This window comes from Sinocyclocheilus grahami, unplaced genomic scaffold (assembly GCF_001515645.1).
Source record: "Sinocyclocheilus grahami isolate Dianchi unplaced genomic scaffold, SAMN03320097.WGS_v1.1 scaffold126.1, whole genome shotgun sequence".
Classification (NCBI taxonomy): domain Eukaryota; kingdom Metazoa; phylum Chordata; class Actinopteri; order Cypriniformes; family Cyprinidae; genus Sinocyclocheilus; species Sinocyclocheilus grahami.
In genome coordinates, this window is record NW_015505305.1 from 1,656,897 (window position 1) to 1,678,286 (window position 21,390).

The 21,390-nt window shown below is 36.5% G+C and overlaps 2 protein-coding genes across 7 annotated transcripts in view; both read right to left on the reverse strand.

Moving 5' to 3' along the window:
* Positions 1-1,474: 1,474 nt before the first annotated feature.
* LOC107590215 (probable palmitoyltransferase ZDHHC20) lies at positions 1,475-11,108 on the reverse strand. 3 transcript variants are annotated; one of them, XM_016278873.1, is made up of 14 exons: positions 10,940-11,108; positions 10,302-10,328; positions 9,473-9,567; positions 9,112-9,232; positions 8,475-8,544; positions 8,301-8,333; positions 8,082-8,202; positions 7,173-7,208; positions 6,853-6,985; positions 5,742-5,868; positions 4,190-4,282; positions 3,984-4,099; positions 3,857-3,904; positions 1,475-3,539 (listed from the first exon to the last, which is right to left on the reverse strand). In XM_016278873.1, exons 1-13 carry the CDS (start codon positions 11,055-11,057, stop codon positions 3,861-3,863), a joined length of 1,134 nt encoding a protein of 377 aa, XP_016134359.1. In that variant the 5' UTR covers positions 11,058-11,108; the 3' UTR covers positions 1,475-3,539; positions 3,857-3,860. The 3 variants fall into 3 exon arrangements, with proteins under 3 accessions (XP_016134359.1, XP_016134361.1, XP_016134360.1); XM_016278875.1 differs by lacking the exon at positions 10,940-11,108 and adding an exon at positions 10,450-10,634; XM_016278874.1 differs by lacking the exon at positions 7,173-7,208 and having other exon boundaries at positions 1,477-3,539; positions 10,940-11,105.
* A 3,647-nt stretch (positions 11,109-14,755) lies between these two features.
* The window catches only part of LOC107590217 (nucleoporin p58/p45-like), a 12,724-nt gene continuing 6,089 nt past the window's right edge, over positions 14,756-21,390 (reverse strand). Inside the window, exons 11-14 of one of the 4 annotated variants that reach the window (XM_016278876.1) lie at positions 20,094-20,295; positions 16,521-16,604; positions 15,268-15,363; positions 14,756-14,983 (exon numbers count right to left, since the gene is read on the reverse strand). In XM_016278876.1, coding sequence (XP_016134362.1) covers positions 14,814-14,983; positions 15,268-15,363; positions 16,521-16,604; positions 20,094-20,295 — 552 coding nt within the window. In that variant the 3' untranslated portion in view covers positions 14,756-14,813. Of the gene's footprint in view, positions 14,984-15,267; positions 15,364-16,520; positions 16,605-18,504; positions 18,702-20,093; positions 20,296-21,390 lie in introns of those variants that run through there. The other 3 variants (XM_016278877.1, XM_016278878.1, XM_016278880.1) reach the window with 3 other exon arrangements.

The following is a 21,390-nucleotide window of genomic DNA, read 5'->3' on the forward strand; positions in this document are numbered from 1 at the left end:
GCTATTCAAACAAGAATGAGGGTTTGACATAAATATAGTCTACTACAGTTGAGGGTGACAACCTGGAAAGAATCCACATTAGTGCCATTTAACATTATCATATGCGCACTCAAGTTCAGGCGCACTGAATGTGACCACAGTCATTTATGCCGATCTGGAGACTGCTGGCTGCATTATTTAGAATAGATAATATGAAAACTAACGTTTTATGTTTTGTATTCGAATTGTTACAAAATCGGTATAATTTCCACCATTCTAGTTATTGTTAATAAAGTAAAATAATACAAATAATAGATACATACGCATAATAACATCGATAGCGAACGGAGCCTCTTCCCTGCATCGCGGATCAAAAAGTGTGAAATTGGACATTTCCATCTTGACAATCAGCGTTTATTTACACGCTCCAGGGCAAACTGCAATCCGTGGAAACCCCACTGTCCTCACCACCGGTTAGTTTCAGCATGCATGAAACTAATAAACTGAGAAGAAAGCAGGCTGGTGTTTTGTAGACTTGGTGTGTAGTGGAATCCCAGCACCCTAGCAATCCCAGCTCTTGTTAAAGGAGCCGCCCATGCAAGGGGTAAATATTGATGGAACACTGACCAATGAAAACACTACTCTTTCATCCGACTACACTGCGCCTGCGCAATAGCGTCACACTCACACATGTCACGCGAACAGATAAAAACAACAACCGAATATGATAAAACTATTAGGTAAAGTAGAAGATAGGCATTATATAAACTTAAAAAAAATACATACTATTGTATAATACAATCGTGTTTATATTAGTCACTAAAAACGTCAGTGCCTAATTAAAAAAAAATAAAAAGACAGAAAAGCCTAAAGCTTCACACAGTGCTGCTGAAGTACTTCTCATACCAATTTGTTATCGTTGTATAGCGCTAAAATAAAAAATAGTAACAATTGTGGAATTTTTGGTTTCCACGGTATTTGTTTCTTCTTGTATTTCTACTGAAATTACAGTTAAATCAGTTCTGAGAAGGGAATGACTAATAGACCGTTAGATAGACAGACAGACAGACAGGCAGACGAACAGACAGATATAGGCTAATCACACTATACGCAATCGAAACAAAAACTGGGACTTCAAAACACGTGTGTTAAACAGGCATGAACAGTAACTGGGAAGGTTTAGGTTACAACTTCACACTGACCAAAGTTCACAAGACTGACAATACACATACACATTTTTACAAAGATTGTTAAAGGAGTATGAGAAGAGTATGTTTAACATGCTAAACTTGTGATTTGCAAGAGTTGAATGGCCAGAGTGCTAATGAGCTGGAAAGAGTTCAGGGTAATTCCATAAAAGAACAGCCCTTGAAGCCAGTACACACACACACACAGAGAGAGAGAGAGAGAGAGAGAGAGAGAGAGAGAGAGAGAGAGAGAGAGCGCAAGAGAGAGCATTTCAAAAGATGTACTTTTAAAAAATCTATCCTCCAGGCACATCAGCAGATCAAGTATGTAACTGTTCTTGACATGCATTGAAACACAAGGCTTCAGTTTTTATTAGATTGTGACAGAAATAAAGAAAATGGTACAAGGACACCAACACCAAATCTTCTATAATAATTTCATTATGGCTTCATGTTTACTTTTTCGTAATTAATAAAGTATAAAATGTAATGAATGCCAAAATAATAATAATATAATAATAAAGGCTGTGTAATTCATAAGAAGGCTGTCCAAAAGACAAAAAACAAAAACTTTACCAATATACGCATTCCTTAACACCACAAAAACAGCTAAACCATTTCACATACAAAATTACTTGCTGCAATCGTCATAACCACCAGCAATCTTCCTAACTGTGCTGACAGTCAAAGTGGTCACTGATGCTAAAAATGATAAACAGATTTTCTCAGCACATAAACAGTCAAATATGTCTTAATGAACAATAAAACCCATCTGGTAATACTTACAATCCATTCAAAGTCAGAGCAGAGATAGTAAAGTTTTCCATAAAATGCTGCAGGTGTATAAATAAAGATCATCTGTCTATCTAAATTCACGAAAGACTGCTTTGTTTTTCTGTATGGAGTTATTTTGTCTCTTTTTTTACTGGTTACTTTATTTGTTTTAACCTCATTTACAACAAACACTCCAGAACAGCGACACCAGATGCACGCTTGCACACAAGTCTTGATTTGTCAAGGCATTTCTTTAGAAAAATCACAACACAAATGAAGCAATCACCGCGATTCAATTTGTAGTACATAAACACATCTGGATTTCCACACATCAGTTCCACGTAAGCACACGCTACAGTCACAGCTGACGGACACAATTATTATTCCACACTGGACCAAAGTTTACAAATGATAACTTACGACAAATATAAATACGTTTCACCTTTACCGCTTTGCAAAAAATGGCTTAAAAATAAGTATTCTGAATCTACAGAGCTATTCACAATGCTTATGTATAAAATATAAACGAAAAAAAGGGTAAAACATAATTTAATCGAGGATTGAGACTAATAGTTTGGTGATACAATACCAAAGACCACTGACCGCGTAATACAATATCAAGCAGTGTAAATGCCGCCTGCTCGCCAGTTTTGATACTGCAGGAGGAACCTACAAAGATTTCAATTTGGTTTCCAAGATGACACTGGCTACACTGCATGAGCAGAGAGGTATTACTGACATTTTGTAAACACTCCTGTAGAGTTCAGAGCTCTGGTATTAAGCCCTTTATTTGGCATATGTAAAGAGGCCGACATGTGCACAACATTCCACACCAGAACCATCTCAAGACGACGACAAAAAACAATAAGTAACCATAAGTGGAGCAGCTTAAGAATACACAAAAAAGATTTTCAGTCTTTTGCAGGCATTTTTCCTCTGCCTGGACACACTCCGTTGCACTTTGTGAACGTGTGTGTGTATATATATCTTAGAAGAATGTTAATGAAGTTTTAAAAAAAAGTATAATATTCCAAAACATAAAAGTGCGAATGAGCACCTTGCGCTTTGCAGTGTCCATTAAATCTAAACTCTGGCACACGGGATTCCAGACGAGCTCAGTCAGACTGTTCACTTGGTATGGATCCAGAAAATAAAACATTTCCCACCTGTCCCTCAAGTAAACAGCACTTGGTACCAGATGTGGTGCATTTCCTGGTAAACAATTGGAGAACAGTTTCGAAATTACTATCGCCTGTATCAATTCACATAAACATGAAATCTGCATGTCTCGTGAAGGCCTGAACAACAAAACAGTATGCTTTGCAAAAACGATGGATGTAAAAGACATGCGTGCTAATCTCTTTGTTGAAAGAGTGCAGCTACTATAGTTGAATGAGGACTGGGAGCAATTTTACAGATGTGAGGACAGATTTGTGACGCTCCAGAAGCGATGGGTAAAGGAAAGTGTTCAGGAGCTTTCAGAGAAAAAGAGCTGTTTAAGGCATCAGCTTTGATAGCTGTGATTCTCCTCAACAGTCCCCAATACTGGGAGTCGAAGGCACGAGACCACTGAGGATTCACCCCGCACCAGCTTCAGTCCTACGGAAGGAAATTACATCAGAATGTCATAACTACAGTTCAAAAGTTTGTGGTCAGTAAGTTTTTTTTTTAATGTTTTTAAAAGACGTTTCTTATGCTCATCAAGGGGGCATTTATTGTATTAACTGTTTTCTGTTTTAATAGATTTTAAAATGCAATTTATTCCTGTGATGGCAAAGCTGAATTTTCAGTAGCCATTACTCCAGTCTTATGTGTCACATGATCCTTTAGAAATCATCTTACTGACCTTAAACCTTTGAACCATAGTGTATATATTGCATATATTACAAACAGTGCTTAGTGTGAAATCACCTTACCTGGTTATGACTCGCTCTCAATTGAGATAGTGATAGCCTCACTTTCATCTGAAAGGCAAGATGACGGTTATTCTCAAAACTTTTCTCACTCATTCCTTGCTAGAATAGAGCAACATATGTAACCTACCAGACTTTAAGACGTCTGTCTCTTTGTGATCTTCTTCAATGTAGAAAGCATTGCCTAACAGATGGTTTTGGGACTCACTGAGAGGGGTGGTTTGCTCAGCAGAACCTTCTACAGCACTGAGGGAAAGAACCACACTGAGAGTTATTACAATCCATCTGGTTTTGGTTAGTGCCCATCCAATAGTGAAAGAAAAAATGGCTCCTCACCCTTTATCCAACCCGGCAGGCTGGAGACATTCAGTGGGCTGCTCTGGATCAATAGTGACCAACCGTGTAGGAAAAGAAAAGCCATCTCCTTGACTATAGCAGAAAAAAAATTAATAGATACTTTATCTAATTTTGAACTAGATTGATTTGGAGGAAAATGTGGTATTTGACCATGCAAAACTGATATACACTACAGTTCAAAAGTTTTTGAAAGTCTCTTATGATTACTTTGGCTGCATTTATTTGATAAAAAAATACAGTAAAACCAATAATATTGTGAAATATTATTACAACTTTAAATATTTGTTTTCTATTTTAATTTATTTTCAAATGTAATTTATTCCAGAGGTGGCAAGGCTACATTTTCAGCAGCCATTACTCCAGTCTTCAGTGTCACATGCTTAATACATTTGTGTCAAATGTGACACTTTTTTCAGCATTCAAAAGAAACTTTTTTGTAACTTTATAATAGTCTTTACTGTCATTTTGGACCAATTTAATATAGTCTTGATGTATAAATGTATTAATTTCTTTAAAGGGGTCATAGGATGCCCATTTTCCACAAGTTGATATGATTCTTTAGGGTCTTAATGAAAAGTCTGTAACATAGTTTGGTTAAAATTTCTCAATGTTAGTGTAAAAAACACCTTTTTTACCCTGTCAAAAACAGCTCTTTTCAGATCAAGCCGTTTTTGTAGCATTTTCCTTTAAATGTTAATGAGCTCTGCTGACCCCACCCCTCTCTTCCGAGCTGCTCTCAGAGAGACTGTTTACTTTAGCCGCATTCATCATGAAACTTGCTAATTAGCACATTATTAGGAAAGGCGATTTGCAAAGATTCATTAAAAAAAACCTTATACTCACTTCTTCTGTAGGTGAAGCTGGATCACGAATGATTCGAGCAAACATAGACGCATTTATGTAGATCGGGGGCGCATTCCCATCAAAAACAAACGTAATCCACTGCGTCTTCAGCAGCTCAGATGTCGGGAGTAAATGACGACTGCTATGTTCATTATTACATCCAACAACAGAACACCTCAATCTCTTAGGAGTCATTCTTGTCTGCATCTGCTCCAGCGGTGAAACAATGGCGGACTGATGACAGCTCACTCAGGGCGGGTCTAAGGTAAGACACCAGTTCAGTCTGTACTGAAACGCTACTGTCAATCAAACTATTGTGGGAGGGGCCTGTTTTTGTGACGTCACACAGACAGGTATCTGCGATCGGCTCGATTTGAGAAAGGGGTAAAGATTTGAGCAGATAAAAAAAAACACTGGGCGGATTTTTATCATTTTAGGGTGGTTGTGTACACACGCTGCCAACACACATTTCAGTTCAAACAACTTGTAAAAGTGCATGTAGCATCATATGACCCCTTTAAAAATAATTACTGATAGTTTGTGTCACTATTTGATTGCACGGCAGTGTAAAAAAAAAAAGCACCAAATTGTAATACTTTGGGTTTTCAAAACCATCAACCTTAAGTATGAAGCAAAATACTGCCTTAGCAAGCATCACTAATAAAAACAAGTTAATATTCAGATTCACCTGGTAAAGACAGGAAGTAGCCAGTACTTCTTCTGGTCCCCAAACACCTGAGCAATGTTCTTGCTGAAGCCCAGGGAAAATCCATTTTTATCAGGGCCATTTCTGAAGACCGGGGCTCTGAACGCTTCTGAACATAAAGAACACCACAGAAGAGGGTTGAAATGCATACACTACCTTTCAAAAGTTTAGGGTCAGTAGGTTTTTTTTTTTAAAGAAAGTACTACTTTTATTCGGCAAGGCTGCATTAAATTTACCAAAAGTGACAGTAAAGACACTTATAATGTTACAAAACATTCCAACATCAAATAAATGCTGTTTATTTGAACTTTCTAGTGATCAAAGTATCTTTCCGCAAAAATATGAATCATTATTAATCACAACTGTTTTCAACAATAATAAAAACATTTCTTAAGCACCAAAATCAGCATATTAGAATGATTTCTGAAGGATCATGTGACACTGAAGACTGGAGTAATCTGCTGAAAATTCAGCTTTGCCGTCATACAAATAAATTACATTTTAAAATATATTCAAACAGAAAATAGGTATTTTAAACAAGAATAATATTTCACAATATTTTTACAGTATTTTTGACCAAATAAATCAGTGAGCATAGGAGACTTCTTTCAAAACCATTAAAAATTTTTTTTTTACTGAGTCTGACCCCAAAACTTTTGAACGGTAGTGTAGATGCATGGCAAACCAGAACATGAAATCATTGAGCTCTTGTGCCCGAAGCTGACTGAGTGAATTTATGCTTTTTCAAAATAAAATTACAGGGCCTGATGGGAAAACAAGCAGGGAATTTCTTCAAACACTGCTTGACTGATCTGGTCAACACAAGGAAATTTGAACGACCAGTTCAGTTTTCCAAAATAAATCTGAACAAGGTTTAGCTTGTGCACAGTACGTCTACTGTTGTTGCTATGGTAACAGTTGTGAGCAAGCTGTCTACAGGCGTGGCATCTTTGTTAGAAACATGAACCTATCTATACAGTACATTTATTTATTATTTATTTAGTCATTTAGCACACGCTTTTATCCAAAGCGACTTACAAATGAGGAAATGTAGACAAAGATACAGAGAAGTGAGTATGGTCAGGTGTGTTACCTATGGTGGACCTGTTTTTTCCCACAAGCCACAAGTGGTAGGTGAAGAGTGAAAGAATGCTGATGCAGAACATGGCCGCCACAAAAAAGAGAAACAAGACATGGAATTTGGCATGAGACTCTGGCAGGTCATTCTGAGAAAGGGGAGAGAGAGAAAGGAGAGCTGTGAGACAAAGATCAACAACGAGCAAGACACGGGCAACAGGTCACTCGGACACAACTTGACAGGTACGTTAGGGTCACAGGGTTAAAACGACAAAAAACAGTCAACGTAACTCACTGCGCTAACACTGACACGTTTACTAAACACTGAGGGATTACCTTTGGACAATTCTCTGCCGATTTCCTCCGGCAAAGCTTAGTGCAAACAGAGACAGACTGTTAGACACAGGAAGAGCACAGCGGGAGAGTAAAAGCTTTGGCCGTAGAGAGACGCAGGCAAGAAGGGATTACAACAGCAAACAAGTGCTTGTCAAAACACATACACTACTGTTCAAAAGTTTGGGGCAGGTAAGATTGTTTTAATGTTTTGAAAGAAGCCTCTTTTGCTCAAGGCTGCATTTATTTGATAAAAAAAACCCCAGTAATATTGCGAAATATAAATAAAATGTATTATAACCGTGTTCTATTTGAATATATTTTAAAATGTAATATATATTCCTGTGATGACAAAGCTGAATTTTCAGCAGCCATTACTCCAGTCTTCAGTGTCACATGATCCTTCAGAAATCATTCTAATATGCTGAAGAAGCTCATAAAGCATTTCTCATTTTTATAGTTGTGCTGCTTAATATTCTTGTGGAAAAAAACATTATACATTTTTCCAGGATTTTCTTTGATGAATATAAAGCTAAAGAGAACAGCATGTATTTTAAATAGAAATCATTTGTAACATTTTAAAAGCTTCTACTGTCACTTTTGCTCAATTTATTGCATCATTGCTGAATAAAAGTATTAATTTTGTATTAACTTTTGAATGGTAGCATAAGTGAAACGAACAGATGAAATGGAAAGGACAGCATGTATGAGGGTGGAAGAGTGGACAAGTGAAGCCAGGTATATGGACATAAACTGATGCATGATACACATGTAGGAAATGTAGACAGGAACCTGCTGAAAACACATATCTATGTCCTACCTTCATACGACGCACCATGGCAGTGAAAATGTTTATGTACATGGAAGAAATGTACACAAATGAGTATGATGAAAGGTGAGGGATCTACTCACTGTCCAGAACTTTATGAAGTATTGAAGGACAGACGCTGCGATGAATAAGCAGTATACAAGCGAGTAAGTCAGGAACAGGATGAAGAACTTGTAATTGGAGAAACCCACACAGTTATTCACCCTGTGGAAGATGGAGGGAAAGAGAGACGTTAGCAGGGTGTTAATCAATTTGTTTTTAACAAATAAAATTTCAGTGTCAACAACCTGCATCTCACTCACCATGGACAGTGATGATCCATCTTTAGTACACACCTGTCAGTAACAAGAACAAACAATGTGTTTGATGGCCATTCAAGAAAGACCAACAAAATATGGTAGTAGTTAAAATGACACAAATGAAAAGTGAAATCAAAATGTCATAAGAACTATTCATGAGACACTACAGTAACTTACATGTCACATGCAGAACAATGATGACATCTGTCTGGCTTGATGACCTGGCATCGGTCACAGTACCGGATAGCTAGAAGATTAGGGAAAAAATCATACCAGTTTCTATGCCTATTTTTATGGCAAAATCCAGGTTAAAATATACAATAATAAAGGTAATAATAAATTGCAAACAATAAAAATAAATATATATCTGTAATAGTAAAATAAGAATAAATAGATAATAGTAAAAACAATAATACATTAGTAATAATAATAATAATATATTCTATTCAAATATGTTTTTACAAGTTTACAATAAAGACTATACAAGATCATTTGATGTTTTCAAATTTAATTTTTTAAAGAGTTTCATAAATAAAGATTATTTACACAGAACTTCATACTTAGATTGGTCATCTTGGCTGCCTATGAAGCTGTTTACCAGCTAAACCAAAAACTTAAACAAGCTGTTTGTGCTGATAGCCTCTTTTGGCAATTAAATAACTGAATTGTTGAAAACAATTGAGAAGTTTAAAACACATCTTACTCAATAAAAAGTCTAAACCTGTGTCTGCTTACATCTGGTACTTAGGCCCTTGAGGTACAATCTTGTGGGTAATTTCTTATTACATATTCTGTGTGTGAGTCAGTCTCTAACCTCCTGCCCCGGTGCGGGTGTAGAGGGGGAGACTGGTGGCCACTCTCTTCAGGATCTCCTGCTGAGTTTCTGGATGCTGTTCCTTCTCATACTGTTCTTTTTCAGATTTGGGTAGACAGAACTGACACACAATACAAAACAATCAGCTCACTGTATGACAAATCAGCAGCATGTTCCATTTTGACAACAATAGCGTGTAAAATGATACGTATAAAAACACTCACTCCATGGAAACAAATAAATATTGTGTGCATTTATTCATAATGCCTGGATTAACATGTTAATATGCATATCATCTATGTGGCATGTTACCATGGGCTGCATGTAAAAAACAAACTAAACTGTTTTATACCCGCTGTACCTCTTTGGAAGGGGTTGCTGGTCTTGTAAAGATGGTTTTCCAGTACGACCACACAAACATGATGAACGACACATGAAACACAGTCAGGTAGATAACTGCACAGAACAGAGAGAATACAGTCATTAACAACAAGATTGCATGAGCCTGCAGAGAAAAGCCTGCCAGAAACAGTCAGAGTATCAATCAGTCACTCTAAAGGCGTTTGTGATTGCTGATGCAGTTTGACTGTGCTGGAAGGCCACAGTCAGCACAAGCACGGACCAAATAAACCTGTAATAGCCTGACAGTTGTGCCAAAGTGACTCTGTACCTTTATAAACATATATACAATTATCTTTAACTCTTGAAATGAATGATTTTCCTTGCTATAATACATTGAATGGTTATTTGGTTTGTGAATTTAAGAAGATTTCTACAAGGGTCTTTGAAATAAGTAATTCTGATTGGTCAGTTGGTCACTGGTCAAAACTGTTGTCCCAATTTATGTCTCTTGTATCATTCCACACATTATTCTTTATTATATAATAAAATAATCTAAACTCAAATCAATATTACCTGTGCATTTATTTATTTAAAATGTTTTACATTTAAATTAATTACTTCATTTAATGTGTACCTAGAATTCAATGTAAACTGCTTTAGATAAAAGCATCTGGCAAACGCATAAATGTACATTTTTATGGGTTTTTTTTTTTTGGTAAATTAATGCGGAACAAACTGGATTATATACAGTTAGTTCATAAACACCTTAAAGGTGATGCAACATAATGACTGTACATTATACTTTACTTGGCTTTTTCCTTAAAAAAGTGAAGTGAAGGTTTACTCACCTTTTTCAATAGTACTGGGAATAGTAACTGCAGATAATATAAAAACAGAAAGTGAAAAGAAACTGTTTAGCAGATATGACTCGTGGCACATCTGCTTTATCACACTTCTACTTCTATGAACACTGCTGAAATATGAAATACACTTTACCTAGACACGTGACAGACGACCTGAGGCTTGACTTTGTGAACATGTTAGCTTATAAACATATAATAAGCATATTTTCCATATTGAAAATACAATGTGTGCTATTATTTCTCTGAGAAACTCTCAACAATCCGATTTCTTATTTCTAAAGAGGAAGAACCACATTTTAAGGGTTTCCTACTGTAAACCTGTAAAAAAAATTTTTATAATAATATAATGCTGTATGGCAAAATATAAATATTAATTTACATTAAAATGATTAACTGTAAAATAAACGCATACAGTTGGCACTACCAAGCTTATACACACTTCCTAATCTTGAATATGGTGTAAAGCACAATATGTGCTCCAAAACCATAATCCTTGTTCTGTTTCCAGTTTAAAATTAATAAGAGAATTAGCCAGCTCATGTAAACAAACCATTCATTGATGTTTCAGTTCAGTGACTTCCGGTAGGCGCGCGCCCCTTAGGTATGAATAAAAGCGCACTTACACAGACACAGCTCCACCACGTATGCATAATACGACCAGCACACCACTAAGGCAATAAATATCACCGGTATCCACGCCAGACCCCTCTGACAGCATCTCAGTACATGTGTAGGCGCCATCTTTCTCCTTCCTTGACTACAAAAGACGGGAAGGGAAGGGAGGGATGTGATCTGTCCAGCCCATCCGTGCCTCACCACCAATCCCGCCGGTTCGGCTTCGCCTTAGCCCCGCCCAGAGCCGCTGAGCAACAGAGTTGCGCCACTCCCATAGGTTTCCATAGGAACTGAGGAATGCGGAAGTAAAGCGTGTCATGGAGCGGCCAACAAGTATTGAAGCCCATTCATTTCAGTGCTTCTCAAGCGCGCTCGCCAGAAAGTTGAGGAAATTACAGCAGTTTTGGGCATTTTAACGCATTAGTTTACGTCTCGGAAATCTGGCCAGTAGCTGTATTTTATGAAACGCGTTATAGTTAATGTTTAGTTTTAGATTATAGGCAGTTATGCTATATTTGCAGTTAGATAACGTGAGAAACACCTTAATAGCGATCATAACCAGATGCTAGTTGTCATATTTTTAAGTTTTTAGTCTATCTGCAATCTTTCTCTCCCTGTAGGAAGTTGAATGAGTTTCAGTGAAGACTGCCCAATAAAGGAATACAAGAAAGGTTTTCCCTGAATGCAGTTGACTTGTGTTTTTTTTTTTTTTTTTTTTTTTTTTTGTTTGTGGGGGGGGGGGGGGGGGGGGGGGTAAATTCTGTATTTGCTGGCCTTTTTAACATACATTTCTATTGTCTACTTACATAAATGGCATAAAATAATACTGGGACGTAATAAATCTTTTTAAATTCAACATTAAAAAAAGCTAAACTTATAAACATTGAGTGTTTGATAATGTCTAAATATACAATGCAAAACATTAAATAAATAAATAAATAAGGTATTGTGACCGGTAAAACTCTTTACAGCAACAAGAGAAGAGCTAAATGTAGGCTATATTTATTAAACAGCCATACGGGCATCTAGTGGTTAAACCATGGCATTACATATGAATATTATTTTTCTGGCTACCAAACGCCTCTAATCTCCAAGTAGACCGGAGAGCTCCAAAATGGGGCGTAAACTCCGAAAGTGGGCAGAACCTCCAAAATGGGGCGGGGTCTCCACGCGCAAAGACTTTCACCATTGGCTCTGGCTCCAGCCAATTGTTATTGACTTACATTTCAAAATAAAACTTTATAAATTAAACATTGTTTCTAGTTCATCTAAAATAAAATATGCTATATAAATAAATATTCTCCGTGAGAGCAGAGCCCAAAGCTCGTGGCCAGTGGTGTTCGGACTGGAGTTTGAACCTCTGCTTCATGATATAAACGCGAATTACCCACGAGCTCTCCCACGAGCCGTCCCAGCGCAGCGCAGGGGAAAGATTTTACTCTATCGCTTTGTTCTACGCAATGGGGGCGTCCCGGGGCTCGAAATTCGCAGGGTATGAGGGGGTAGTGATGCTGGGTGTAACTAAAAAGGTGCCATTGTCCGGTGAGGTCCGGTTGGGGAGTTACGGAACGATCTCATATATGGCATAATCTTATTAACTGTTTATCTCCTGAACTGCATCTTTCTTTACCACGCTATTCAGCGCCAATCCCGCTTGTGCAGTCAATCTCACTGGTTAAGGTTAGGGTCAGGTGTGGGGTAGGTTTAGGGGTTAGCATTTTTGTAGCATAGTGTAGGAAATCAACACTTTAATTGACACAACCAATAAAATCTTTAGAAACAGCTGTGGGGCGGAGTTTGCACTGAAGTGGATTGGGGGGAAAAATTGCGCATGCGTGTCATGTGCCTGTCTGTCAACGGGAGGAAGCCACGCCCTATTTTGGAGCTCCCACCCCCATTTGGAGATCTCCAGGCTGCAGTTATACCCTTCTCTAATTTGCCTCTTTGCACTGGAATTTAAAAACATTTTCTCTATATTAACCTTAAATACTATACTAATTGTAATATAAATAAGCATATTAGAAAAAATATGAATGCTGTCTCTTCATCACTCCCCAGAATAAAATGCGAATGTAAAACGTAGTCAGCGTAGTTATCAATACACAATCAATGCACATGATGTGTTAATGATCACTAGAAATTGCTGCAAATAAAGTGAAACTGCTGTCTATCCTACTTAAACCCATTCAAACATTTTGACAGCGCGGAGTTGTTTGGAACATAGACATATGTCTATGGTTTGGAACGATTGGCCACTCCATTTACTTCCGCATTCCTCAGTTCCTATGGAAGCCTATGGGAGTGTCAAGCAGCGCCTTCAGTTAAAATAGATATTATGTTGCTTCTCTAATTTTACATGCAAACATAGCCGAAATCACAGCACAGGAATTGTCTGTGTCTTGTCTTTTCTTATGTGCGTTTCATTTCATCAGACGATGGCTCAAATATAAAGCAGGATTTTTGTGCAGATTAACGTCTTGGAAGGGAGAGCTGGTTATGTAGTCTTAAAGGGCCGCGTTTCAGTCACTATTTCATATTTATTCTGTTGTCTGACAACAGAAACAGTAATATATATAAATGAAACAGTTTTATTGAGAATTTGGCTGCATTAAAATACAGTATGTGAGCACAGAGACAAACAAATGTAAAAGGCAACAGACGCGATGACGTCATGAACATGCTAATTAGCGTATGACGTCATCTGGCGACATTTAGCGACTTTTCAAACTGGCTTTAGCGACTTTCTATTGAAGGAAGTTGGCAACACTGCTAAGCGGGCGTCAGTCTACTGGCGAATCAATGGCTCCTGAGTTAATATTAATTAGATTACTTGCCTGATGAAAATAAATCAATTTTCTTTAATTATGAAGTCTATCTGTCATAAAAAAAAAACTAGTAAATATTTCAGTAAAAACAAAAAAAAGTGACTCGATTCAAGACATCATTATCGCCTCTTTTAATAACAGTTTTCAAGTCGAAAAATACTTGTTTGCACAAAGTCTGCTTAGGTATAGAAATTTTCTTCACTATTTGGTAACAAAAACAGACAGAAACAAAAATGGGGTATACAAATTGAACGTTCTTATACAGGTTGACATCTATTTGGTACAAGTAACCAGGAAACCAATAACATAGATCATCTTAATGGGATGGGATGACACATTTACAATCACAGAGCATGTGGTTTAAAATAAAGCCACTAAGACACAGGTAAACTTAGTTCAAGAGTATCTTCAATACTGAGAGCATCTACATTGAAATCCCTTCACGGGTATTCTGTGCATCACAAAATATGCTCCATTAGATCTTACTCAATTCGGACAACGATAAACCAAAGAGCACAGCATAGTCACAAGGGTAAAGGGGAGAACCGAACAGAATCTCAAAAATCCTTTAATGGTGTCCAACAGGGAAAATATATATGTACACAATGCACATACATACATACATACACACACACACACACACACGTATGTATATATAGCCTACACACACACACACACACACATATATATATATATACACACACAAAATGTCTGTAATCATGAAATAAATGATGGTTAATTTAATATCAATATTCTCAATTTCATTTAATGAAAAAGCAGCTTTGTCATAATTGCAGCAAAAATACTATAAACTGAGCAGAGCCTTTGAGTCAAAAAGATTGAGAGTCTGAGTGTAAATTAAGTTAAAACATGCCAATTAAAGCACATTTTGCACACACACACACACACACACACACATGTATATATATATATATATATATATATATATATATATATATATATATATGTATGTATATAAAAAATAAAAATAAAGATCTGAGACATACATCATCTTTACCTCGTGACACTTCCCTTTACCCCATATAAACTTGCTGTTCTATCTCTTGCCCCTCTTATTTCCCGCTGGTGGCTTTTTGAGCTGTAGCAGTGGCCCTCCTGTCCCAAATCCAGGAGTTTGTGTGTTGGAAACTCCAAAGGTCAACCCAGCTGATGCATTAATTCCAGGGTTACTGAAGTTAAAGCCAGAGGTGTTAGATGTCCCAAACCCTGAGAAACAAAGATTTTAAAATGTGAGCAGTAAATATTTTAGGTTTTCTCAACCGTTACTGCTACCAAAAAAAACATTTAAGCAAGTCACACAACAGCTGTTAACAAATAAACTACGCAAATTTTACTGATATGCAGTGCTTGCCCTTAAGCAGCATGATGTTGATGCATTCTGGGGGAAAGGATGATTATAATTAATAATAATTATAATTAAGGAGGAGCTGTTAGTAATGGTTAGCGTTGATGAAAGTGGGTAAGATGGAGGAGGGTGCTAACAAACACACCTGCGCTCAGGCTCCCTCCAGATGGCTTGCTAGAGGAAAACCCGAACGACAAACCTCCTGTTGCCACGCCCCCAAACCCAGGGCCGCTACCAAATGCTGCCGAGAGACAGATGGGGGGCATTTAGGTGTTGCGACTACATATATTCCAGAGATAAACTCTCAGTCACAGGGCGGGGGAATGGAGGACAGGAATGAGTGATGAGTTACATTTGAGATTAACTAGGAAAAACTGATGAAGGAAAAATATAGTTAGGGAAATGTGAAAAATACAAGTTCTATATAGAACCTAACCAATAAAAAAAAAAAAACATCTCTGCATTATTAAAACAAAGAACAATAAGAGTACTGATTGCTCACTCAAAAACATGGCATTATTCCATACCCTGTATTACATTTTTTTTCTGTCTTTTTGCTATTCAACATTTTATAAAGCACGGAAAATACACCAAAAAGTTAAAATTCAAATAAAATGAGGAAAAGAACAACATTTAAGATGATTTTCCACTCTAGTAATTTGTGAATTAATCAAGGAATACAAATTGTGAACTGGTCAGTCTCACTTAAATAAATAAATAAAAAAGGTAATTGCAACTATTTATCTTACACTTTTGACTTTTTGAACTGTGAGAAAAAAAGTATTATGAGATATAAACTCAATTCGAAGAAAAAAAATTTACGTTGTAAAAATTAATTAAAAGGTTAACTCGCAATTCTGAGAAGAAAGTCCAAATCGTGATTCACATTTGTAATTATATATATATATATATATATATATATATAAAAGTCTGAATTGTGAGGTGTAAACTCAGAATTTAGAGAAAAGTTAGAATGTTGAGATATTAACACGCAATTACGAGAAATAGTCAATATTACCTTTTTTATCATTTTATTCCATGGTGAAATAGGCTTCCATAGTTTACAGCTCACTATAGGGGAAGATTATCAGTGAATAATGACTTATTTGAATAAGTGATATATCTAATAAATCTAAGCACTACCAAATGGATTTAGAAGACGTGTATAGACCAATTTCATGAAGCTTACAAGCCATGGTCACTATAAACTGTTGAACTTCATGAATATATCTACAGTTTTGTTCAACAGAAGAAAATCATATGGGTTCGGTGTGACATGAGAGTGAAAAACAAATAGATTTTTTTATTTTTGGGTGAACTGTCTAATTAAGATTGAGACTGAAAGACTTAAGAGTGCAGAGATGGAAAGGGAGAGGAGAGGTTTATCACAGGAAGTACCTCCGAGGCTGGATGAGCCCATGCTAGTGCCAATACCAGAGGAAAAGGGAGTGCCAAAACTGGCCCCCAAGGGCGCCTGTGGTCCTGGGACAAAAAAAAAAAAAGAGAGCAGAGAAACTTACTCTCAAGCACTCTCATATATAGATCCATATTATCAATGAGCAAACTCAAAAAATGTGATCTAACAATCTTGTAAGAGAAGCACATGCTTTGAAAGCAACTTTTGGAAAACGTCCTCATTGAAAGTAAGTGGCACAGCGTAAGAGCTACATAAAAGCCATATCAGCATTATCTAAAATACGGCTCATTGTGATGTTGGAGCAAATGGAACTTAATAGAACATCAAAAAATAGGCACTACTGGCTGCAAATAGATTTGTTTTTTCTATTTATTGTATTAATCTGCTTCTAGTTACTTACCTTGGATCCACACTAATGTCTTCCTATTTTGATAGATTTTCTAAATCACTTAATATGACAAAAGGTACTTATTTCCTAAATGACATCTGCAGACCTGCTGTTACTTAATGCATTACTAAATTGTGCTCCTGTCTCGTTTCCTTTTAGCTGGTTTAAATTTGATTCGATTATTAATTTAGAGATGTGATAAATCAGCATCTCAAATGCAGTCTTTTAATCCAATTCATTGAGAAAAATCAATGATTTATCAGTCAAAAAGAAACAAAGACAAGGGCTTTTCTTTAAAAAAAAAAACTGATTTATTGTCAATTCAAATTACATTAAACATGACAAACAGTTGAGGACAAACTGATTCCTAGTAGTAGCTATGGCATTAACACTGTTTAAAACGATTAAAGCCAACCAGTGCCAAAAATGCATTTCAAACAATGGTTAGGACTAATGCGGTATCTAATTCAAAAGGCACACCATTTTAAATACATCAACAAGCATCACCTAAACAAAAAATTTATGATAATTAAAAAAACAATTGATTTATAAGTTAGATTATAGAATTATAGACTATGTTACTATTTGAAAACAACCAAAATAATAAGCCCCATTTGTGTTCCAAGGAATGGAAACGTATACCAAGAACCAGACATGTCTATAAACAGACATCCTGTGTAAGAGCTTTGATTAAGTACCAACACACAAAAGCCACTTCCTAAAAGCGTTTTTTAAAAACATGACATGCATTAAGATCATTCGCTTGTATAGTAGATCAGCGAATAAAAGCAAAAGAAAGCCTGTAAGATCTGAGATTCACAATGGCTCATAGTGAAAGTTCACTGAGGGTCTAATTCATAGCTTTCCCACAAAGCAGAAGGTGTGTTGCTTTCGTCTTTTGCGAGAAAAGCGATTTGAAAAGGAGTCTGAAAAGGTATTACCACCTCCGCTATTACTCAGACATTTGAGTTATGACAGCCATGGTAGAGAAAGACGGATCGAAGCATGAAATAGCAGCTCTGAGCCACCAAAAGGCCAAGAATCACAAAAACTGCATTTCTAAATTCTGAAATTTGGCACAATCCTTCACCGCAGACCCTCAAATAGTCCCATAAAGCAGCATGTTCACTCAAACTAAAGTCTTGAACACTGTAGCCCTTAAATAAAGAAAATGGATGATGACTAGTGTCTGTGTAGGGTTTTCATCTTTAACAGACTTTACTGCAGTGTGTTGTGGTTGGGCTGTTTCAGGAAATGCATCTCACATCTTGTGTGTGTATACATATACTGTGCAACTAATTAAGCCATTCCATTGGTTTAGCGCACTACATATTTGCAGTTAATTGAATATGCAAAAGCACCCACAACAGTCTAGATTTTCTTAGGCACAAAGGCACAGTCCATTTCCAAAAAATATTATAGTACAGATAAAAAAAAAAAGCCTATTAATTGGGAAAACAATCAAATGTGAATGACGAACAGTCAAGTTTTTGATCAAAATGATTTTGGCTTATGGATCACACTGATAAAGCCCTTTTGTTGACTTATTTCCAGTAAAATCACAAATAAAAAATGTCTGTAATTTGATTCTTCTCTATAGATTGAGAAACCCAGAATAAGACCAGCATAAATCGATTCTGTGCCATCGGAAGTGGAACATCTATCACTATCTCTCACACCTCCGACCAGCTATTATTGCCAGGAAATCTTCATGGAAACCACAAATGCAACCATGGTTACAGATGGATGGAGGGTATCACCAAAGCAAAGAAACCTTCAAATCAAGAACAAAAAACACACAGAAATGATATCATATTCACTGAGCTGTCCAATAAAATACAGTAAATGACCTTAATTCACCTCAGAATCAGTAGCTTACACACTCCCTTCATACATATCTACTCATGCATATGCAAATCCCATGGAAATCCGGTTAATTCAAATCATCACGATCATAAAAAGGAGGAGGAATTTAGGAATAAAACAGCCTGATAATTGTCTTTCCATAACTACACCAAACAAGCATGGTTTTGATGCGAGATGAAATGCTGAAAATATCAAAACAATACTTGCCAAAGCTACCAAGAGAAACAACTGATATACAACGCTCTTCTGATAGATCAAAATATATGCAATGCACATTGTATTTAAACTGATCTCAAATTAAATGTGGACACTCGTGCGAAAAAGCTTTATACTTTTAAAACAAGTGATTTTGAAAATTATTTAACAACAGCAATTAAATAATCTGTTTAGTATGCAGCTATAAATACATGTTAGCAGTATGGTAACACCAACTGAGAAAAATATGGAAAGAACCAAATGTGTTCCTATCCTAAGGTACCGTACAACGATCTCTTTCCTGCATAGCATGTTTATCCTTTACCAAACCACTTGGCTTTTTTCTGTCTATTCCATCTAAAACAAACATACTGCTCAGAAAGCTTCAGTCACGGCGGTCGTACTGAAAAGTGTTTGTTTGGCACTTCAAAATATCAACTTTCACATCTGCCATTAATGAATACAGGTTCAGTTGATTATGGGTATAAAAACGGAAATAGGTGTGAAAGCATTTCAGTCCCGTATGTAGCACGCGAGTCTACGGTGTTTGGCTACTTTGTGTAGTGACGGCTACATTAGTGCTGTTGGAATATCAGAGATCAAATCCTATGACCTTCTGCGCCACTCAAAATAGAAGACCTGTCCCTATAAAACACAGACAGACCACCTCAAGATGACAACCCCCTTTCTAAACCTTGAATAGGTTTGGAATGTGCCCGTAATGTTTGGGGTGTATTTAAATAGCATTTTATGCTCTTGCTTTACATCTCGTGTTTCTTCTTGTGCGAGGAAGAGAGAAGAAAGAAAACAGAAGTTGGGCAAGAAGAAGACAGTCAGCATCTAAAATCTCACAGCACACTAGTTGGCACACAAAGTCACGTCATGTACGTTAAAACAACCCTGTTGCTCCATATCTCAAAGAGAGACAGTTTAAAAACAAAAACAGACATGGCACTGACTGATTTTGCGGTTTGTTTTTAAATTTGTTTGCTCTATCTGCCCTTCTCTGTCATTTTCCCCCTCCCTAGTTCTTTCTATTTGTCCCTCCCCTCATCATTCTATCAGTCTAGAGGTCAAGAGGTCTAGAACTTGAAGGCGGTCAGACCTGGAGCCGGCTGCTGCTGCTGAGTGAGAGTGGCAGCCATGGCAACGGCTGCTGCGTTGGGAACACTGCCGAAGGGTGCGGGGCCTGTGGTGACGTGCGGAGAGCTCTGCCATTTCTTGCCAGCAACACGTTTTGACTCGAATATGTCTGTGGAGTCGTCGAGGAAGGCTCGTCTGTAGCCCAGATACTGATATTTGAGAGTCTACAGAGAACGAGAGAAGAGACATTTCAAACATAATAATTGTGCTTTAATTCTATCATGAAACTGGTGTACTGATGTATGTGTACATGTATAATATACAATACTAATAAAAATTTGGTTTTAAGAAATGAACAATTTTACTTAGCAACTAACAGTAATGGTAAAGACTTTTATATTGTTACAATATTTTTCTGTCTCACATAAATACTGTTCTTTTGAATTTTCTTTTCATCAAAGACTCCAAAAAAAAATGTGTAACAGCACCCACAAAAATATGAAGCAGCAGAACCGTTTTCAAAATCAGTATTACATTTTAAAATATAATAAAAATGGACAGTTTTTTTATTATCTTATACTAATATTTTACAATATTATTGTTCTCTGTATTTTTAACCAAAGAACTGCACAAGGGAGCACAAGAGACTTTTAAACAGTAGTGTGTGTATATACATACATACACACATATATATTTACATACATACATACATACATATATATATACATACATATATATGTAAATATTTGTGTGTATGTATATATGCATGTAAATATGTGTGTGTGTGTGTGTGTGTGTGTGTGTATGTATATGTATATATATTACAGGTGCTCCGATCAGGATTTTTGAGGCTGATCACCGATCACAGAAAGCAGATACCGATCTTTTTAAAGCCTCCTTTTTATCATTTATAACTATTTATAGTGATACTCCAATCAGGATTTTTTGACATTTATTCAGGGCCTGAATTTCATTTTTGAAAATGGGGGGAATTCCCCTCTTAGGTGACTCTTGTGAGAGAGGAAGCAGCTTTCACACAGGAGTCCACTACTGATCCGTGGCGGTTTACCACAAACACAACATTTATCCATTACTTTGATTTCAAATCCAAACATTGTCACTGAAAATGCTTTTTCAGCATTGCAATTCTTTTTTTTACACAGTACAGTAATACAATCTTTCACAGACATGTTTAAGTACAATAAATATAAGCAACACATTATTCAATGCTTTTTACTTTTGCATTTACTTTTAGATTTATATATTAAGTTGCTCAAGTAATTGGCAAAACATTTAAACTACTTTTCTTATGTTATCAC